Consider the following 19,652-nt stretch of genomic DNA (forward strand, 5'->3'; position numbering starts at 1 on the left):
AAGCCTCCCCCACACACACACACACACACACACACACACACACAACCTCCCCAATCCTCCCCCACACACAAAAAAACCTTTACATCCTATAGCATTTCTAAGATTAATAAATTATTCAGGACCAACAGTTAGGTGTTGTCTGAGGGCCACTCACACTGTAATTACTTCCTCTTTTGTGTGTCCAGTCCTCTGTTCAGATTGATAGCGCACTTAGCGCTAGCTATCTCAGCACCAGGTGTCAGGTAATAGTTATTGATAGCAGGAGATTAAATGCACTGAGCTGGTAAAACGCTTGGTTTATTCCTCCCTCCCTGAGTGCTTACAGGGGCGTTTCAGTCTAATTTGACACAGTATACCGGCGCCAGCAACCGTCTCTGACTCTACAGAGCATTTCAATCGAGTGTAGATAAGGAGGAATGAATTGTTGAATACTGTATGTCCCATCTCAGTGTTGCGCTGAAATAATGTCTTATGAAAAACTGCACCTGCTATAATGTTGGTATTGGTAATATTGGTAATGTTGGTAATGAGCCCAAACATTTTGAGAAATGTTTCACAAGCGTTATGCCAGGTATCTTATATGATCTGAATTGAGATTTTAAAAAATACGTATTTATTATCGTATAATAAACAGACATTAGGTAGACATAGGCAGGTCATAACCCCAGGTTATAACCCACCTCTATATTACAAGGTTCTTCCACCCATTAGCATGGCATAAACAGATATTGGGCAGACATTGGCATGTCATAACCCCACTTCTATTGTTCTTTGTGGTTCCAGTTGAGCTTCCAGCACAAGGTGGGCATTATGTACTGCCAGGCGGGCCAGAGCACCGAAGAGGAGATGTACAACAATGAGAGTGCTAGCCCCGCCCTGGAGGAGTTCATGGAGCTGCTGGGCCAGAAGGTCAGGCTGAAGGGCTTCACCAAGTACCGGGCCCAGCTGGACAACAAAAGTAAGAGTCCACGACTCAACACACACATCATTTGTTTATATATTTTATTATCATTTGATTTATCATCTGATCAGGGCCCAGCTGGACACATACAGTACATCACCTTGTACAGAAAAGAAGAATAATGCAGTTTTGAATTATTTATCTTTTGATAGGAGCAAACTTGGAAGTTAGTCCTTTTCTGTGTTAGAAAAAATTTGGTAGATTGCACAAAACAATAAAAATTTCTCTCTGTGCACTGAAAAATGCTTCAAAAGGCGTTACATGGCCAGGATTTTTTTTGAACGGTGCAAACTTAATACGATTTAAAAAAGAAATGATACACATAAGTGCCTTGGAGTTTTTTTGTAATGCAGCAAAGGACTACCTTCCAAGTTTGTTCCTATCAGTCAATACCTGTTTCCAAAGAGAACTGTTCCGCCACACCCAAACCCACGCAGCTCCTACCCTTTGTTTCTCTTTCGCTTTGAAAGTTTGGAGTATGTGAAACAAGTCATAATTTAATATAAAAACCGAGCCAATGTATATGGAGAAATGCCCAAGGTCTATGGAGGTACTGTATGAGTTTGGCCAACTTCAGATCTGTTGTTGCCTTCTGCTTAATTACATTTACATTTTAGTCATTTAGCAGACGCTCTTATCCAGAGCGACTTACAGTTAGTGAATACATATATATTTTTATATATATATACTGGCCCCCCATGGGAAACAAACCCACAACCCTGGCGTTGCAAACACCATGCTCTATCAACTGAGCTACATCCCTGCCGGCCATTCCCTCCCCTACCCTGGATGACGCTGGGCCAATTGTGCGCCGCCCATGAGTCTCCCGGTCGCGGCCGGCTGCGACAGATCCTGGATTCGAACCAGGATCTCTAGTGGCACAGTTAGCACTGCGATGCAGTGCCTTAGACCACTGCAACACCTGAGTTATGGGACTGATTCCCACATGGGCCATATATCCATACATATATACAGACAGGCAACAATTTCAAAGATTTTACTGAGTTACAGTTCATATAAAGAAATCAGTCAATTGAAATAAATTCATTAGTCCCTAATCTATGGATTTCACATGACTGGGCAGGGGTGCAGCCATGGGTGGGCATAGTCCCACCCACTGGGCAGCCAGGCCCAGCCAGATGATCCCGCAGGTGAAGAAGCCGGATGTGGAGGTCCTGGCCTGGCGTGGTTTCACGTGGTCTGCGGTTGTGAGGCCTGTTGAACGTACTGCCAAATTCTCTAAAACGACGTTGGAGGCAGTTTATGGTAGTGAAATTAACATTCAATTATCTGGCAACAGCTCTGGTGGACATTCCTGCAGTGAACATGCCAATTGCACGCTCCCTCAAAACTTGAGACGTCTGTGGCGTTGTGTGACAAAACTGCACATTTTAGAGTGACCTTTTATTGTCCCCAGTATAAGCTGCACCTGTGTAATTATCATGCTGTTTAATCAGCTTCTTAGATATGCCACACCTGTCAGGTGGATGGATTATTTTGGCAAAGGAGAAATGCTCACTAACAGGGATATAAACAAATTTGTGCACAACATTTGAGAGAAATAAGCTTTTTGTGCGTTTGGAAAATGTCTGGGATTTTTTGTTTCAGCTCATGTAAAGTGTTGGTCCCATGTTTCATGTTGCATTTACAGTTTTGTTCAGTGTATATTAAGATAGAGATCTATATTTATCTCTGCTAAAGTACAGGAATTTAGAAATACCCAGAAACATAGGGCAGTTCAGGCAAATGCAAGATGGGCTGGTCGCATGCACTCCATGCACTCCTCAGTTAAATTCCCCACTCTGCTTGGTGGAGAGGCAGTCTTTAGTTATTATGCCCCCAGCCTCTGGAATAGCCTACCAGAGAACCTGAGGGGGGCCGAAACTGTGGACATATTTAAGAGATCTTAAAAGTAATATTTTTAGCTTTGCTTTTCCTTAGGGTGCTTTTTAATCATTCAGTTTTTGTCACTCTTTAGTTTTTATTCTTATGTTTGTTGTGTAGTAAATATTTCAGCTTTTATTTTCCTTGTTTTTTATTAGTTTTTTCCTGTGAAGCACATTGCGTTGCATTCCATGTCTGAAATGATCTGTATAAATAAAGCTTGATTTGACTTGGTGTCTTTGGATATACCCGGGTGGGTCTTTCTATCTAGACCATAGCAACACTCTCTATAAATGAATTGTCATGTGTACCCTGTTGGTTCTATTTGCTTTGCAGTGTCTTGTGTAAAGCTCTTGGGAAAAGCATTCAGATCACTGTTTTTTGATTAATGGACTATTCTGGAGGTCTGAAATTCAGTTACAGGAATATAGATTTTAGGGCATCTTAAAGCTGTGTCTGTCTGTCAATCCTGATTCCTGGACATAACACACAAACTGCCCAGCGTTCATATAAAGCCACCTATACAGGAACGAGGGCCAGTATCATTTCCGAGCTCTAGGGAAAGAGAACGTGACATTTTGAAATACCCAGAAACAGACTGGCCATAGGGCAAATGCAAGATTGGCTGGTCTGTCTTAAGCCCAGTGGGCCTGTGTACATTTGTAAAAAAAAAATATATATATATTCCTATTTGCGCAGTATTATAATTATTTCACTCATAATGGGGGGCCTCAAGGAAACAAATGTTAGAAATGCCCATTTCTGGTCCCAGTCCGTCCCTGCCAATACCACAGGATTATTAGTGCAGTGTACAATGATCTTATTGCAGATCATGTAATTTGGTATTGTTTTTCAGAGACTACAGTATTCATTCTTTTCAATTCTATTGTTTAGAATGTCTCTGTCTGAGCTGCTCTGACCTAAATTCTTTGTTTGGGTGTTACAGCGGATTCCACTGGAACACATTCTCTCTACACTACTTACAAAGACTTTGAGCTGATGTTCCACGTGTCCACACTGCTCCCCTATACCCCCAACAACAGACAACAGGTGAGTGGACACACACAGGAAGTCTATGGGGATCTGCGGTAATGCTATCTCTAACTTCCTTCATACTGGACACAGATGCATAACATTTTTATTCAGAAGTTCATCTGACTCTGGGAAAGTAGATAAAGGGCCTCATTGCCAAAATCCCAAAGTATCCCTTTAAAGCAGCACTAGTCAATCTGTGTCCACCGACAGTGGGCCCCCAACATTTGTGTAAGTATACTGAGAGACTGGTCTTGGCAAATGTCACTGAGGTATCTGAATATTGTTGTAACTGCCCTTAAAGCCAAAACAGACAGATTTAGGAGTGCTGCTTCAAAAGAGCTATTTAACACTTTTTGATAATTAACACAAAGATCTAGTAGGTCATATTTTCAAAACATTAAGGGCTGAATCAAAACTTGATGTGCACATAACCCTCTTGAGTCAATTTCCGCGGTCCCGCAGAAATCTAATTAGCATAATAAAACAATCCCCATCAAAATCCGTCTGTTTAAGATAGTTGTCTTTTTTATGTTGTTGCATGGGCTGTCTCAATCCACCGCATCCGCCAATGGTGGCCTGCCGCATGTGTGGTGGAAGGTGGCTGAGCTACAGCAGTGTTAGTCAGACCATGAGACATCCCGTAGCGTCCGAACGGTTTGGCCTAATAAAAAGAATATGACCCTCTACAGAAAGATGAGATTTAGGAATACGTACATGTCGGTGGTTTTACTCCACAAGACTCACCTGAAGGCAACCTGGTACCAGTTTAAAAAATGAATGGAAGTATACAGTTGAAATCGGAAGTTTACATACACTTAGGTTGGAGTCATTAAAACTCGTTTTTCAACAACTCCACAAATTTCTTGTTAACAAACTATAGTTTTGGCAAGTCGGTTAGGACATCTACTTTGTGCATGACACAAGTAATTTTTCCAACAATTGTTTACAGACAGATTATTTCACTTATAATTCACTGTATCACAATTCCAGTGGGTCAGATGTTTACATACACTAAGTTGACTGTGCCTTTAAACAGCTTGGAAAATTCCAGAAAATGATGTCATGGCTTTAGAAGCTTCTGATAGGCTAATTGACATCATTTGAATGAATTGGAGATGTACCTGTGGATGTATTTCAAGGCTTACCTTCAAACTCAGTGCCTCTTTGCTTGACATCATGGGAAAATCAAAAGAAATCAGCCAAGACCTCAGAAACAAAATTGTAGACCTCCACAAATCTGGTTCATCCTTGGGAGCAATTTCCAAAGGTACCACGTTCATCTGTACAAACAATAGTACGCAAGTATAAACACCATGGGACCACGCAGCCATCATACCGCTCAGGAAGGAGACGCGTTCTGTCTCCTAGAGATGAGCGTACTTTGGTGCGAAAAGTACAAATCAATCCCAAAACAACAGCAAAGGACTTTGTGAAGATGCTGGAGGAAACAGTTACAAAAGTATCTATATCCACAGTAAAACGAGTCCTATATCGACATAACCTGAAAGGCCGCTCAGCAAGGAAGAAGCCACTGCTCCAAAACCACCATAAAAAAGCCAGACTACGGTTTGCAACTGCACATGGGGACAAAGATCGTACTTTTTGGAGAAATGTCCTCTGGTCTGATCAAACAAAAATAGAACTGTTTGGCCATAATGACCATGGTTATGTTTGGAGGAGAAAGGGGGAGCTTGCAAGCCGAAGAACACCATCCCAACTATGAAGCACAGGGGTGGCGTCATCATGCTGTGGGGGTGCTTTGCTGCAGGAGGGACTGGGGCACTTCACAAAATAGATGGCATCATGAGGAAGGAAAATTATGTGGATATATTGAAGCAAAATCTCAAGACATCAGTCAGGAAGTTAAAGCTTGGTCGCAAATGGGTCTTCCAAATGGACAATGACCCCAAGCATACTTCCAAAGTTGTGGCAAAATGGCTTAAGGACAACAAAGTCAAAGTGTTGGAGTGGCCATCACAAAGCCCTGACCTCAATCCTATAGAAAATATGTGGGCAGAACTGAAAAAGCGTGTGCGAGCAAGGATGCCTACAAACCTGACTCAGTTACACCAGCTCTGTCAGGAGGAATGGGCAAAATATATTGTGGGAAGCTTGTGGAAGGCTACCCGAAATGTTTGACTCAAGTTAAACAATTTAAAGGCAATGCTACCAAATACTAATTGAGTGTGTGTAAACTTCTGACCCACTGGGAATGTGATGAAAGATAGAAAAGCTGAAATAAATCATTCTCTCTACTATTATTCTGACATTTCACATTCTTAAAATAAAGTGGCGATCCTAACTAAGACAGGGAATTTTTACTAGGATTAAATGTCAGGAATTGTGAAAAACTGAGTTTAAATGTATTTGGCTAAGGTGTATGTAAACTTCCGACTTCAACTGTATATGGAAGTAGTTTAGTAGCAACATGTTTTTGGTGAAATATGTGTAAAATAAATTATTAAATCGTTTCCTGATCTTATATCTCAGACACTTCAAAACAATCTTCCTTTTTATAATATCTTATTTTTTTACTATCTGTTTTTCCATGTATGAATCTGTTATTAAATGCGTTTCTATTGGCTTAATGCAATAAGCCCAAAATCCTTGCTATGACCATCTTAAAACAATTCCATATGTAAGCTTAGTAACCCCCCCGAAACTCAAGTCAAGTGCACATTTTTTATGCTGCTCTGAAAAGGCTTACATTTTTTCACTAACTAACTGCAACCCTTTTTATTTTATTTATTATTATTAACATTACTTATAGTTTCTACCCATTACTACAACAGGTAGCTTGCCATCTTGATCCTTTAGTCACAATCTGCTTTCCAATATTAGAAATTGGCACTCATCATTTCGGAGTCGCGTATAATTTCCCCAGTCAGTCCCTTGTTAATTGGAAATACTATTGCTGGAGATGTTGCCACGACAACAATTTTGCATGCACTCCTCAATTAAATTGCCCACTCTGCTTGGTGTCTGTGAATATGCCTGAGTGGGTCTTTCTATCTAGACCATACCAACACGCCCTATAAATGAATTGTCATGTGCACCATGTTAAATCTATTTGCTTTGCAGTTGTATCTTACGTAAAGCTCTTGGGAACAGCATTCATATCACTGTTTTTTGATTAATGGACTCTTCTGGAGGTCTGTAATTCAGTTACAGCACTAAGGATTTTAGGCCATCTTAAAGCTGTGACCATCTGTCAATCCTGATTCCTGGACATAACACGCAATCTGCCCAGCGTTCATAGAAAGCCACCTATACAGGAACGAGGGCCAGTATCGTTTCCGAGCTCTAGGGAAATAGAACGGGCCAAGTGTCTTGGGCATCGCATGTGTCTTGGGCCTTGATTATCAGGATTTACTGGATTAGCAGTAAGCCCCCCAAGGTCTGCAGAGGCTCTGCCACTACTTGAGCCCCTTGATCCGGCCTATTCCACCCCTCATCCCGTTTGTTTACCACCTACACCAAGGGACTAAAGAGACTATGGCCTCCTGGTGAGGAGACTATTGCCCTGTTAAAAAACCCTGGACCCTAGCCACTGACCCCTTTAGCACTTCTGTCGATTGGCAAGGATATGAGAGGTATAAGCAATATGACAGTACTGTAGCTCCCACTTGCCCTCTGATAGACTCCAAATAAACATGTTTTACTCTCCTCCATATCCTTTCCTTGACCACTTAACAGCTTGACTCATGATAGATTAAGAATGGGATAGATTTCCACCATGTAGGTCTTCATCAGCCGTTTGAGACCATTGAGACATTGTCCTAGTCTCTCATGCACTGTAAGGGCATTTACTTTTCTGAATTCTAATGTGCTTTTTCTTTTCTGTTTCCTTTTCTTGCCATTTAGCTACTGAGGAAAAGACACATTGGAAATGACATCGTCACCGTCATCTTCCAGGAACCTGGTGCTCTTCCCTTCACTCCGAAAAACATTCGCTCGCACTTCCAGCACGTGTTCATCATCGTCAAAGTCCAAAACCCTTGCACAGAAAATGTTTGCTACAGGTGAGCAAAGCGGACCGCCGATACTTCTAAAATACTTGGTGTGAGAGATGTGTAGAGCTAGTTTAAATTACAGTTTTTTACAATCCCTTTGGCACTAATTTCAGAACCTTGACGTAATTTTTCAAAACTCTAGACACAAAACTCGAAACGGTCATCACTTGTAACACAGGCTGTCCAATGTTCAAAACATTGCATTGTGCATTCATATCTTTAAAGAAATCTTGCACTTGCACAATCATTGGTTCAAAAAACAAATTTATTGTGAAATACCAATGAAACTTTAATTTAGATCACCCACACACAAGCAACCGATAGTTGCACTGTGTCATTGTTCGTACAATCATGAAATATTGTAGTACAAAATAGGTGATACATGTTTCATTATGGTACTACATGTAAATACATCCCTGTAAAAGTACTGCAGTAGTAGAGAGAATACTACAGACACAGTGGAATCATTGAACAAAATCTGAAATATATTGATGAAAAACAATACAGTACTGTAAAACATCAAATGCAGTGTTCTTCAACTTGCTTGTACTGTAAAAAGCAAAAACATAGGAGTGATTACTGTACTTCTCCATTTTCATCAACTCGGTCTTGTGGATTTTTGGCCACAGGTTCTCATCTACATCACAATGGATGTTTTCATCAGCCAAACATCTTGGAAAAAACCTTCGGGCATGGCGAATCCAGGCCTGACACTGGTCTGCCGTGATGTCATTGCATGTGTCATCCATGGCCTGGAGAAGAGTGACTTGTTCATGAGGGCACCTGTCATAAACCTTCCATCTCCATGTGTAGAAAAAATTCCATCAATCGGGTTAAGGAAAGGAGAGTACGGGGGTAAATACAGGGTGGTAAATTGTGCATGGGCCTGAAACCATGCTTGCACCATATGAGCATGGTGGAACCTGACATTATCCCACACAGTGACATAGGTCACGCCATCGGCTCTACAGACCTGATCGAGCTCGTCAAGGAAGGTTACAAGGAGAGCTGCATTATATGATCCAATACGAGGTCTGCGTCCCACCACACCATCTTCTGATATAGCCGCACACATGGTAATGTTGGCCCCCACGTTGTCCAGGTACTTGGATGGTTGCCCGCTGGCCAATGAAATTCCAAACCTCTCCTCCTTGTCTTGGCCAGGTTAAAGCCTGCCTCACCCAAATATATGAATTTGTGATGGTTGTCGTCAGCATCCAGCTCCATCACCCTCTAAAAATACATTTTGGAAAGAGATTTACTGATTACTGTACAATGTAGAATTATTAGGGAATTTTATTACAACAGCCATCTTGAAACTGAACATACCTGAACATTCTCAGTCCTCATTTGCTTCACTCTGTCTGCATTTCTTTCAAAAGGCACACGGTATAGTTGTTTTAAAGACACCTGGTGCCTTTTCAGCATGCGTGCAATAGTCGGCAAACTTATGGATTCCACATTGTTAAACATGTCTTCATTGTCCAAGATATGCATGCGAATTTCTGTAAGGCGAATATAATTTCTGGCCCGAACCAAATCGACCACAGCCTGCTCTTGTTGGTCAGTCAAAATTTTGCCTCTGCCTCTCCTATTTGGCCTAGTCTCAATTCTACAGGGAACATTACAGTAAGAAGAAACTTGGTCACATCACCTACTCTGTGATACACATTGGTATGCAGTCATTTGACAGTTGAGAGTAGCATAATGCTGACGACTTACCGGTTCTCATTGCGGAAAGTTCGGATTATTGAAGCCACGGTTGACCTTCTGAGGTTTGGTTGTATCATTGTAGCCGCCTCAGTCATTGTCATGCCATGATTTATGACATGGTCTACAGCTATTGCTCGGATTTCATTGGTGTTGCTGCCGCTGTCTTGGTCCGTGGCCTTGTCCTCTACCACGTTCCCCCACGACCCCCTCTCAGAAGGGGTGCTTGTCCCCTGCCATTCCTTTGACCAACACGTCTTCCTCCCACCACTGCTTGACCTCTATTGTGACCTGGATCACCTGCCGGCTCCATGTTACAGTACGTATCGCTATGTTGTTGCAAGTGGATCCCAATCAATTCTTTATATACTCGTTCCACAATGTGAACTCATCAGTAACGAGTTGGCAGAATTGGACAAGCAATTACAAGGGCCTGCATCCGTACAGTGCAGTACTGTCAATACTGTAAATAGTCTGAAAAGGTGGTACATGGGACCATAGAAACGGTGTCTGATAAAGAATGATGATGAAATATTACATCCATAGATAATGTCGTCTAATTGGTTCATGCTCCACGCTAATTGGTGACAATGAATCTCGTTATCTTGAAACTTTCATGATCTAAACATGGAATATTGTTTGTCTGTTTCCATACAACTATGCATTAAGAGCAATGCAACAGTTACTTATCATTTTGAGCAGTTATATCAATTGATAGTTGGATAATTGTAATGAAATGAATAGACACTCATCTGAAAAGTAATGTGTGAATTGCCTTTTGAAATAGTAGTACTTTGATGTTAAGTTGTGTCATATTGAACAGGTGATTTTTGTTAAATGAACAAATGATCTTAGTTTTATGTGTATTGTATCCAAGCAATTGAAAAAAAGTGTTAGAGTTTTGAAAAATGTGCATTTTGATCATTGGTTGTGAGTTTTGTGTCTAGAGTTTTGAAAAATTACATCAAGGTTCTGAAATTAGTGCCAAAGTGATTGTAAAAAAACTGTAACTTGCATTGATTCAAGCATTCATGTACCTAAGGGCCCAATTTCAATACGGCTGGAATCCGATCATTCAGAAGTATGTTTATTAATGATTGTTGAATCAAGTGTCAACTCCCTCCATCGCTAACGTTCCTAGACAATAAAGTAGATGAGCTTAGGGCGAGGATCTCCTTCCAGAAAGACATCAGGGACTGTAACATACTCTTTTTTTTTTTTTATGTAATCATCGCTCTCTGCGGATATATTGTCCACGTCCATTCAGCCAGCAGGGTTCTCTCTGTCCATCGTGCAGACAGGAAAAAAAAACTCTCAGGGAAAAAGAAAGGCGGAGGGGTTTGTTTCATGATTAACATTGGGGCGGGCTACAAAGCCCTCCCCCGCCCTCCCTTCGGCAAATCGATCACACCTCTCTTCTGTTCCTCCCCACCTTTATAGGCAGAAGCTTAAACAGGAAGCTCCCGTGGTAAGGACTGCTCAATGTTGGTCTGACCAATCGAAATCTATGCTTCAAGATTGTTTTGATCACATGGACCTGGAAATGTTCCGGGTCACCTCTGAGAATAGTATTGACGTATACATTGACTCGATGACTAGGTTCATCAGGAAGTGCATAGAGGATGTTGTTCCCACTGTGACGATTAGAACTCATCCAAACCAAAAACCGTAGATAGATTGCAGCATTCACGCTTTAGCGCAAACCACCGTATTTAACCATGGCAAGGTGACTGGGAACATAGACGTGTACAAGCAGACCAGCTATGACCTCCGCAACGCAATCAAGAGGCAAAACAACCGTACACAGTGAAGTTCCATTAAACGGCTCAGACATCAGACATATGTGGCAGGGACTCCAGACAATCACAGATTATGAAGGGAAAGCGAGCCACGTCGCGTACACCTACACCTTGCTCCCGGATGAGATAAACACCTTTGCCCGCTTCGAGGAAAACAACATCGAGCTGCCGATGTGGGCCACCGACGCTCACGAGGACTCTGTGCTTTCGTTCTCTGTGGCCGACGTGAGTAATTTAAGCGTGTTAACCCTTGCAAGGCTGCCAGCCCAGACTGCATGCCAAGCCGCATCCTCAGAGCATGTGCAGACCAGCTGGCTGGAGTATTTACGGACATATTTAATATCCCTGTCTGTTGTCCCCACTTGCATGAAGATGTCCACCATTGTTCCTGTACCCAAGAAAGCGAAGGTAACTGAACTAAATGACTATTGCCCCGTTGCACTCATTTCTGTCATCATGAAGTTCTTTGAGAGGCTTTTTAAGGACCATATCACCTCCACCTTACCTGACACCCATACCCACTACAATTCACATATCGCCTCAACAGATCCCCGGGCGACGCAATCGCCATTGCACTACACCCTGCCCTATCCCACCTGAACAAGATAAATACCTACAATGGGGAGAACAAGTATTTGATACACTGCTGATTTTGCAGGTTATCCTACTTACAAAGCATGTAGAGGTCTGTAATTTTTATCATAGGTACACTTCAACTGTGAGAGATGGAATCTAAAACAAAGATCACATTGTATGATTGCCTATTGTCCTGTAGCCCATCCCAGCCTTGTGCAGGTCTACAATTTTATCCCTGATGCCTTACAGAGCTCTCTGGTCTTGGCATTTGTGGAGAGGTTGGAGTCTGTTTGATTGAGTGTGTGGACAGGTGTCTTTTATACAGGTAACGAGTTCAAACAGGTGTAGTTAATACAGGCAATGAGTGGAGAACAGGAGGGCTTCTTAAAGAAAAACTAACAGGTCTGTGAGAGCCAGAATTCTTACTGGTTGGTAGGTGATCAAATACTTATGTCATGCAATAAAATGCAAATTAATTACTTAAAAATCATACAATGTGATTATCTGGATTTTTGTTTTAGGTTCCATCTCTCTCAGTTGAAGTGTACCTATGATAAAAATTACAGACCTCTACATGCTTTGTAAGTAGGAAAACCTGCAAAATCGGCAGTGTATCAAATACTTGTTCTCCCCACTGTATGTAAGAATACTGTTAATCAATTACAGCTCAGGGCCCAGGGGCTTAACCCCTGCCTGTGCAACTGGGTCCTGGACTTCCTGACGGGCTGACCCCAAGTGGTGAAGATAGGCAACAACACATCCGCCACGCTGATCTTCAACAGGGGGGCCCCACAGGGGTGAGTGCTCAGCCCCTTCCTGTGCTCCCTGTTTACCCTTGACTGCGTGGCCACGCACTTCTCCAACTCAATCATCAAGTTTGCTGACGACACAACTGTGGTAGGCCTGATTACCAACAACGATGAGACAGCCTACAGGGAGGAGGTGAGGGCCCTGGTGAAGAGGTACCAGGAAATTAACCTCTCCCTCAGCAAAACAAAGGAGCTGATTGTAGACTACAGGAGACAGCAGAGAGAGCACTCCCCCATCCACATCGACGGGGCCGCAGTGGAGAAGGAGAAAAGTTCAAGTTCCTCTGCATACACATCACTGACAACCTGAAAGGGTCCCTTCACACAGACAGCGTGGTGAAGAAGACGCAACAGCGCCTTTTCAACTTCAGGAGGCTGAAGAAATTTGGCTTATCTCCTAAAGGCGTCCGCATGCTTCCCAGCCAAAACAGTTTGGAAGAGTTGTGCATATATGTGCATATATCATGACGACAATTTGTGGCGTTTTTGTTCGTTTCGGACTTCGTAAGAGTTTTTTCCGGCTGTTCGGGCACACACATTTTTCTCGAGGCCAGCCGAAGTTCGGGAGCCGAAGTCTACGCCCCTTTGTCCGTGATTGGTCAGCTGTAGGGATTCTTCAATAGTCTTTGTTGTCATTCAATGCGAGACGACTCGTTTCCATGCACATTTTTTCATTGAGAAATACTGCACCAAACATCCTAGTTAGATGTAAAATTGAGCAACTATAGAACTCCTCTGCAAAAATGTCAAAATGAATGATAGATTTCTTGAGTTATCTTAGATTAATTCAGACTATTTTGAGTAATAGCTACGACTGGCTACGGCGTCTCTAATAGGACAAACAGTACTATTGCTGCTTTTTTCTTGTTTTTCAAGCTAAGGTCTTTTAAGGGAGTATGCGAGCACACTCGTTCATCTAGCCGACTTCGGCTAGCCTCCAGCCAAACTGAAGCGTGCTGAAGCCTTTAGACCCTCACATTCAGTACCCTGCCCTGAACCTCAGCCACTGTTCTAGCTGGCTACCACCCGGTACTCCACCCTGCACCTTAGAGACTGCTGCCCTATGTACATAGTCATTGAACACTGGTCACTTTAATAGTGTTTACATACTGTTTTACCCACTTTATATGTACAGTGCATTCGGAAAATATTCAGACCCCTTGACTTTTTCCACATTTTGTTACGTTACAGCCATATTCTAAAATGGATTAAATAATACAAATTCCTCATCAACCTACACACAAAACCCCATAATGACAAAGTGAAACAGGTTTTTAGAAATGTTTGCAAATTTATACCAAATTAAAAACAAAATATTTACATAAGTATTCAGACCCTTTGCTATGAGACTAAAAATTAAGCTCCGGTGCATCCTGTTTCCATTGATCATCCTTGATGTTTCTACAACTTGTTTGTAGTCCACCTGTGGCAAATTCTGTTGATTGGCCATGATTTGGAAAGGCACACACCTGTCTATATAATGTCCCATAGTTGACAGTGCATGTCAGAGCAAAAACCAGTCATGATGTCGAGGGAATTGTCCGTAGAGCTCCGAGACAGGATTGTGTCGAGGCACAGATCTGGGGAAGGGTACCAAAAAATGTCTGCAGCATTGAAGGTCCCCAAGAACACAGTGGCCTCCATCCTTCTTAAATGGATGAAGTTTGGAACCACCAAGACTCTTCCTAGAGCTGGCCGCCCAGCCAAAATGAGCAATCAGGAGAGAAAGGTCTTGGTCAGGGAAGTGACCAAAAACCTGATGGTCACTCTGATAGTGCTCCAAGTTCCTCTGTGGAGATGGGAGAACCTTCCAGAAGGACAACCACCTCTGCAGCACTCCACCAATCAGGCCTTTATGGAGAGTGGCCAGATGGAAGCCACTCCTCAGTAAAAGGCACCTGACAGCCCGCTTGGAGTTTTCCAAAAGGCATCTAAAGACTCTCAGACCATGAGAAACAACATTCTCTAGTCTAATAAAACCAAGATTGAACTCTTTGGCCTGAATGCCAAGTGTCACGTCTGGAGGAAACCTGGCACCATCCCTACGGTGAAGTATGGTGGTGGCAGCATCATGCTGTGGGGATGTTTTTCAGTGGCAGGGACTGGGAGACTAGTCAGGATCGAGGGAAAGATGAATGGAGCAATGTACAGAGAGATCCTTGATGAAAAATTGCTCCAGAGGGCTCTCAGGACCTTAGACTGGGGCGAAGGTTCACCTTCCAACAGGACAATGACCCCAAGTACAAAGCCAAGACAATGCAGGAGTGGCTTCGGGACATGTCTCTGAATTTCCTTGAGTGACCAAGCCAGAGCCCGGACTTGAACCCGATCGAACATCTCTGGAGAGACCTGAAAATAGCTGGGCAGCTACGTTCCCCATCCAACCTGACACAGCTTGAGAGGATCTGCAGAGAAGAATGGGAGAAACTCCCCCAAAAATTGTTTTATGCTTTTGCTTTGTCATTATGGGGTATTGTTTGTAGATTGATGAGGGGAAAAAAACAATTTAATCAATTTTAGAATAAGGCTGCGTAACAAAATATGGAAAAAGTCAGGGGTCTGAATACTTTCCGAATACACTGTATGTACATATCTTTATGTTCAAGTCTCTTGTCTGCTATTACTGCACTGTTGGAGCTAGAAACACAAGCATTTCGCTGCACCTGTGATAACATCTGCAAATCTGTGTACACGACCAATAAACTTTGATTTGGATATGCTGCTGTACAATTCAAAGAAACTTCTGAAAATCCACTACAATGATTTCCGGCCCTTACTGTTAGAAGACCTGAGTCTTGAATCAGAATTCTGATCATACAGTAACACCAGTTGCTTGTCTCTACCTACACCACTGTGATGGTTGAAACAACCTATATTTGTTGAAACTGAAACCACACCTCTATTTATAATAGGTGATTATAAAAAAGCTTGTGTAGTCAGTGTTAAATTATATTCACGCGATGGAACAGAACTTTAGCTATCTAATATGACGTACAGTTGATCGGGAAACCACTTGTTCTGCTCTTGTAATTGCCCCCATCTGTAACAGCAAGTGCTCTTTGGATTAGCAGAACAACAGTTTGAAACCTTTCCATTTCCAGAGAGGGGTCGTAATGGCTGTAATTCAAAATCCCCCAACAGATCTCTCTCAAATGTATTGTCATGACCTATTTGTGTTACTTATAAAAGATTATGATGCAAAATGACAGAGGGATTAAAATGGCTGTTTTTCTTCATTTGGTTTTAGTGTGGCGGTCACCAGATCTAAAGACGTGCCCGCCTTCGGTCCTCCTATCCCCCAGGGGGTGCTCTTCCCAAAGTCGGCCATGTTCCGGGACTTCCTCCTGGCCAAGATGTTGAACGGCGAGAATGCGGTGCATAAGTCTGACAAGTTCCGCGCCATGGCTATGCGCACGCGCCAAGAGTACCTGAAGGATTTGGCCGAGAACTTTGTAAGCGCCACCCCCGTGGACTCTTCGGCGGCTAAGTTCAGCTTCATCTCGTTGGGTGTCAAGAAGAAGGAGCGCAGCCGACCCCGGCGGAACGCCCACCTCCAGAGCTACGGTGCGGTCACTTGGGCTGTGGTGGCACGGGACTTTGGCCAGTCGGCGGACATCGGCTGCCTGCTGGCCGTCTCCAATGAGTTTGTGGTGCTGATCGAAGAGGCGTCCAAGGAGGTGGTGTTCAACTGCTACTGCCGCGACGTCCTCGGTTGGAGCGCAACATCCGGAAGTGTCCGGCTTTTCTACGAGCGCGGTGAGTGCGTGGTGTTCTCCACGCAGGAAGGATGCTGGGACGACATCCGGGAGATCATGCAGAGGTTGGAGGTAAGAGGGTTGTGTGGGGGGCTAAAAGACCACATAATTCAGTGGTGGTTTCCTGTACACAGATTAAGCCTAATCCTGGACTAAAAAGCATTTTCAACTAAGATTTTCCATTGAGAATGATAATTTTGTCAAGGACTAGGCTTAATTTGTGTCTGGGAAACCATGCCTCAGTGTTAAAGTCCTTAAACCAGGGGTCACCAATCAAACATACAAGGAACATATCTGATTCAACCTCCAAGTATTTACTGAAGATTAAGTTTAGTTGATCACTTGAATTGGGTTTGTTACTGCTTGGCTGTACCCACACTGGCCCAGAGAGAAAATTGGCCACCTCTGCCTGAGACATACAGTGGGGAAAAAAAGTATTTAGTCAGCCACCAATTGTGCAAGTTCTCCCACTTAAAAAGATGAGAGAGGCCTGTATTTTTCATCATAGGTACACGTCAACTATGACAGACAAAATGAGATTTTTTTTTCCAGAAAATCACATTGTAGGATTTTTTATGAATTTATTTGCAAATTATGGTGGAAAATAAGTATTTGGTCAATAACAAAAGTTTCTCAATACTTTGTTATATACCCTTTGTTGGCAATGACACAGGTCAAACGTTTTCTGTAAGTCTTCACAAGGTTTTCACACACTGTTGCTGGTATTTTGGCCCATTCCTCCATGCAGATCTCCTCTAGAGCAGTGATGTTTTGGGGCTGTCGCTGGGCAACACAGACTTTCAACTCCCTCCAAAGATTTTCTATGGGGTTGAGATCTGGAGACTGGCTAGGCCACTCCAGGACCTTGAAATGCTTCTTACGAAGCCACTCCTTCGTTGCCCGGGCGGTGTGTTTGGGATCATTGTCATGCTGAAAGACCCAGCCATGTTTCATCTTCAATGCCCTTGCTGATGGAAGGAGGTTTTCACACAAAATCTCACGATACATGGCCCCATTCATTCTTTCCTTTACACGGATCAGTCGTCCTGGTCCCTTTGCAGAAAAACAGCCCCAAAGCATGATGTTTCCACCCCCATGCTTCACAGTAGGTATGGTGTTCTTTGGATGCAACTCAGCATTCTTTGTCCTCCAAATACGACGAGTTGAGTTTTTAACAAAAAGTTCTATTTTGGTTTCATCTGACCATATGACATTCTCCCAATCCTCTTCTGGATCATCCAAATGCACTCTAGCAAACTTCAGACGGGCCTGGACATGTACTGGCTAAAGCAGGGGGACACGTCTTGCACTGCAGGATTTGAGTCCCTGGCGGCGTAGTGTGTTACTGATGGTAGGCTTTGTTACTTTGGTCCCAGCTCTCTGCAGGTCATTCACTAGGTCCCCCCGTGTGGTTCTGGGATTTTTGCTCACCGTTCTTGTGATCATTTTGACCCCACGGGGTGAGATCTTGCGTGGAGCCCCAGATCGAGGGAGATTATCAGTGGTCTTGTATGTCTTCCATTTCCCTAATAATTGCTCCCACAGTTGATTTCTTCAAACCAAGCTGCTTACCTATTGCAGATTCAGTCTTCCCAGCCTGGTGCAGGTCTACAATTTTGTTTCTGGTGTCCTTTGACAGCTCTTTGGTCTTGGCCATAGTGGAGTTTGGAGTGTGACTGTTTGAGGTTGTGGACAGGTGTCTTTATACTGATAACAAGTTCAAACAGGTGCCATTAATACAGGTAATGAGTGGAGGACAGAGGAGCCTCTTAAAGAAGAAGTTACAGGTCTGTGAGAGCCAGAAATATTGCTTGTTTGTAGGTGACCAAATACTTATTTTCCACCATAATTTGCAAATAAATTCATTAAAAATCCTACAATGTGATTTTCTGGATTTTTTTTCTTCTCAATTTGTCTGTCATAGTTGACGTGTACCTATGATGAAAATTACAGGCCTCTCTCATCTTTTTAAGTGGGAGAACTTGCACAATTGGTGGCTGACTAAATACTTTTTTCCCCACTGTAAGTATCATAAAACACTTGCATGAAATCCTTGTACCTGCGTTTAGACAGGCATCCCAATTCTGATCTTTTCTCACTAATTGGTATTTTGACCAATCAGATCAGCTCTGTAAAAGATCTGATGTGAAAATATATGTTTAAGCTAAGTAGTTTACTGTGGGTAAACACTGCAGTGAGGTGATTACTCAAGTCATGGGAGCCGGCCCAAGTCACAGCAGTTTAGTCAGCAGGTCGGCATTTGTGCCCCTTTATACCTCCACCATACCTCAGCCTCACGACAATATGTTTGTTGTTAAAAGTTACTGTTCTTGAATCACTGATGGTAATAAAGGCCTGCTGGGGCATGTACTTTCATCCTGCTTCTTTTGCCAGGAATGGATTTAGTCGTTTGGTTGATAATTGTATTATTTAGGGGGAGACGAGAGGTTGTGTAGGATCGGGTGTCCCTCAGCGCTCTATCCCCGGCCATTTTAATTTCGGTTATGGAGCCCTTAGTCTTTTCAACCAACTTTAAAATGGAAAGGGATAATGGCTTAAGTTCTCATCGGCTTCGGTGCTATTAAGGTTTTGTATTTGTGTGGATTGTGTCAAACCACAAAGTTACTAATTACTGCCCCTCCTTAACTGGGGTAAAGGTTGACCTACAGTAGGCCTTATAAGGTAATGCTCATAACTTATCAAAACAGTTGCCAACATGGTTCAACCCTAATAAAGCCGTTGTAGTAGATCAGAGTATGCTGGAATTGACTCTCTTGGTCATGTCACCCTAGATTGTCACCCGGGGCTGCGAGACAGTGGAGATGACCCTCCGGCGGAACGGTCTGGGCCAGCTGGGATTCCACGTCAACTTCGAGGGCGTGGTGGCGGACGTGGAGCCCTTCGGCTTCGCCTGGCAGGTGGGTCTCCGTCCGGGTAGCCGGCTGATGGAGATCTGCAAGGTGGCCGTGGCCACACTGTCCCACGAGCAGATGATCGACCTGCTGCGCACGTCCAACACGGTCAGTGTGGTCATCGTCCAGCCCCACGAGGACGGCACACCCAGGAGGTAGGTTAAACACCACTTCCTTCTTCTTTGCACTTAACTTAAA

At 43.2% G+C, this 19,652-nt stretch overlaps 1 protein-coding gene across 5 annotated transcripts in view; it reads left to right on the forward strand.

The window, feature by feature from the left end:
• Positions 1-783: 783 nt before the first annotated feature.
• The window catches only part of LOC123481191 (signal-induced proliferation-associated 1-like protein 2), a gene marked incomplete at its 5' end in the record, with an annotated part of 55,439 nt that continues 36,570 nt past the window's right edge, over positions 784-19,652 (forward strand). For all 5 annotated transcript variants that reach the window (XM_045218754.1, XM_045218755.1, XM_045218757.1 and 2 more), the window contains 5 exon segments: positions 784-958; positions 3,792-3,895; positions 7,745-7,902; positions 16,035-16,614; positions 19,335-19,609. In XM_045218754.1, the coding sequence (XP_045074689.1) occupies positions 784-958; positions 3,792-3,895; positions 7,745-7,902; positions 16,035-16,614; positions 19,335-19,609 (1,292 nt within the window).

Source organism: Coregonus clupeaformis, unplaced genomic scaffold (assembly GCF_020615455.1).
Source record: "Coregonus clupeaformis isolate EN_2021a unplaced genomic scaffold, ASM2061545v1 scaf1783, whole genome shotgun sequence".
NCBI lineage: Eukaryota > Metazoa > Chordata > Actinopteri > Salmoniformes > Salmonidae > Coregonus > Coregonus clupeaformis.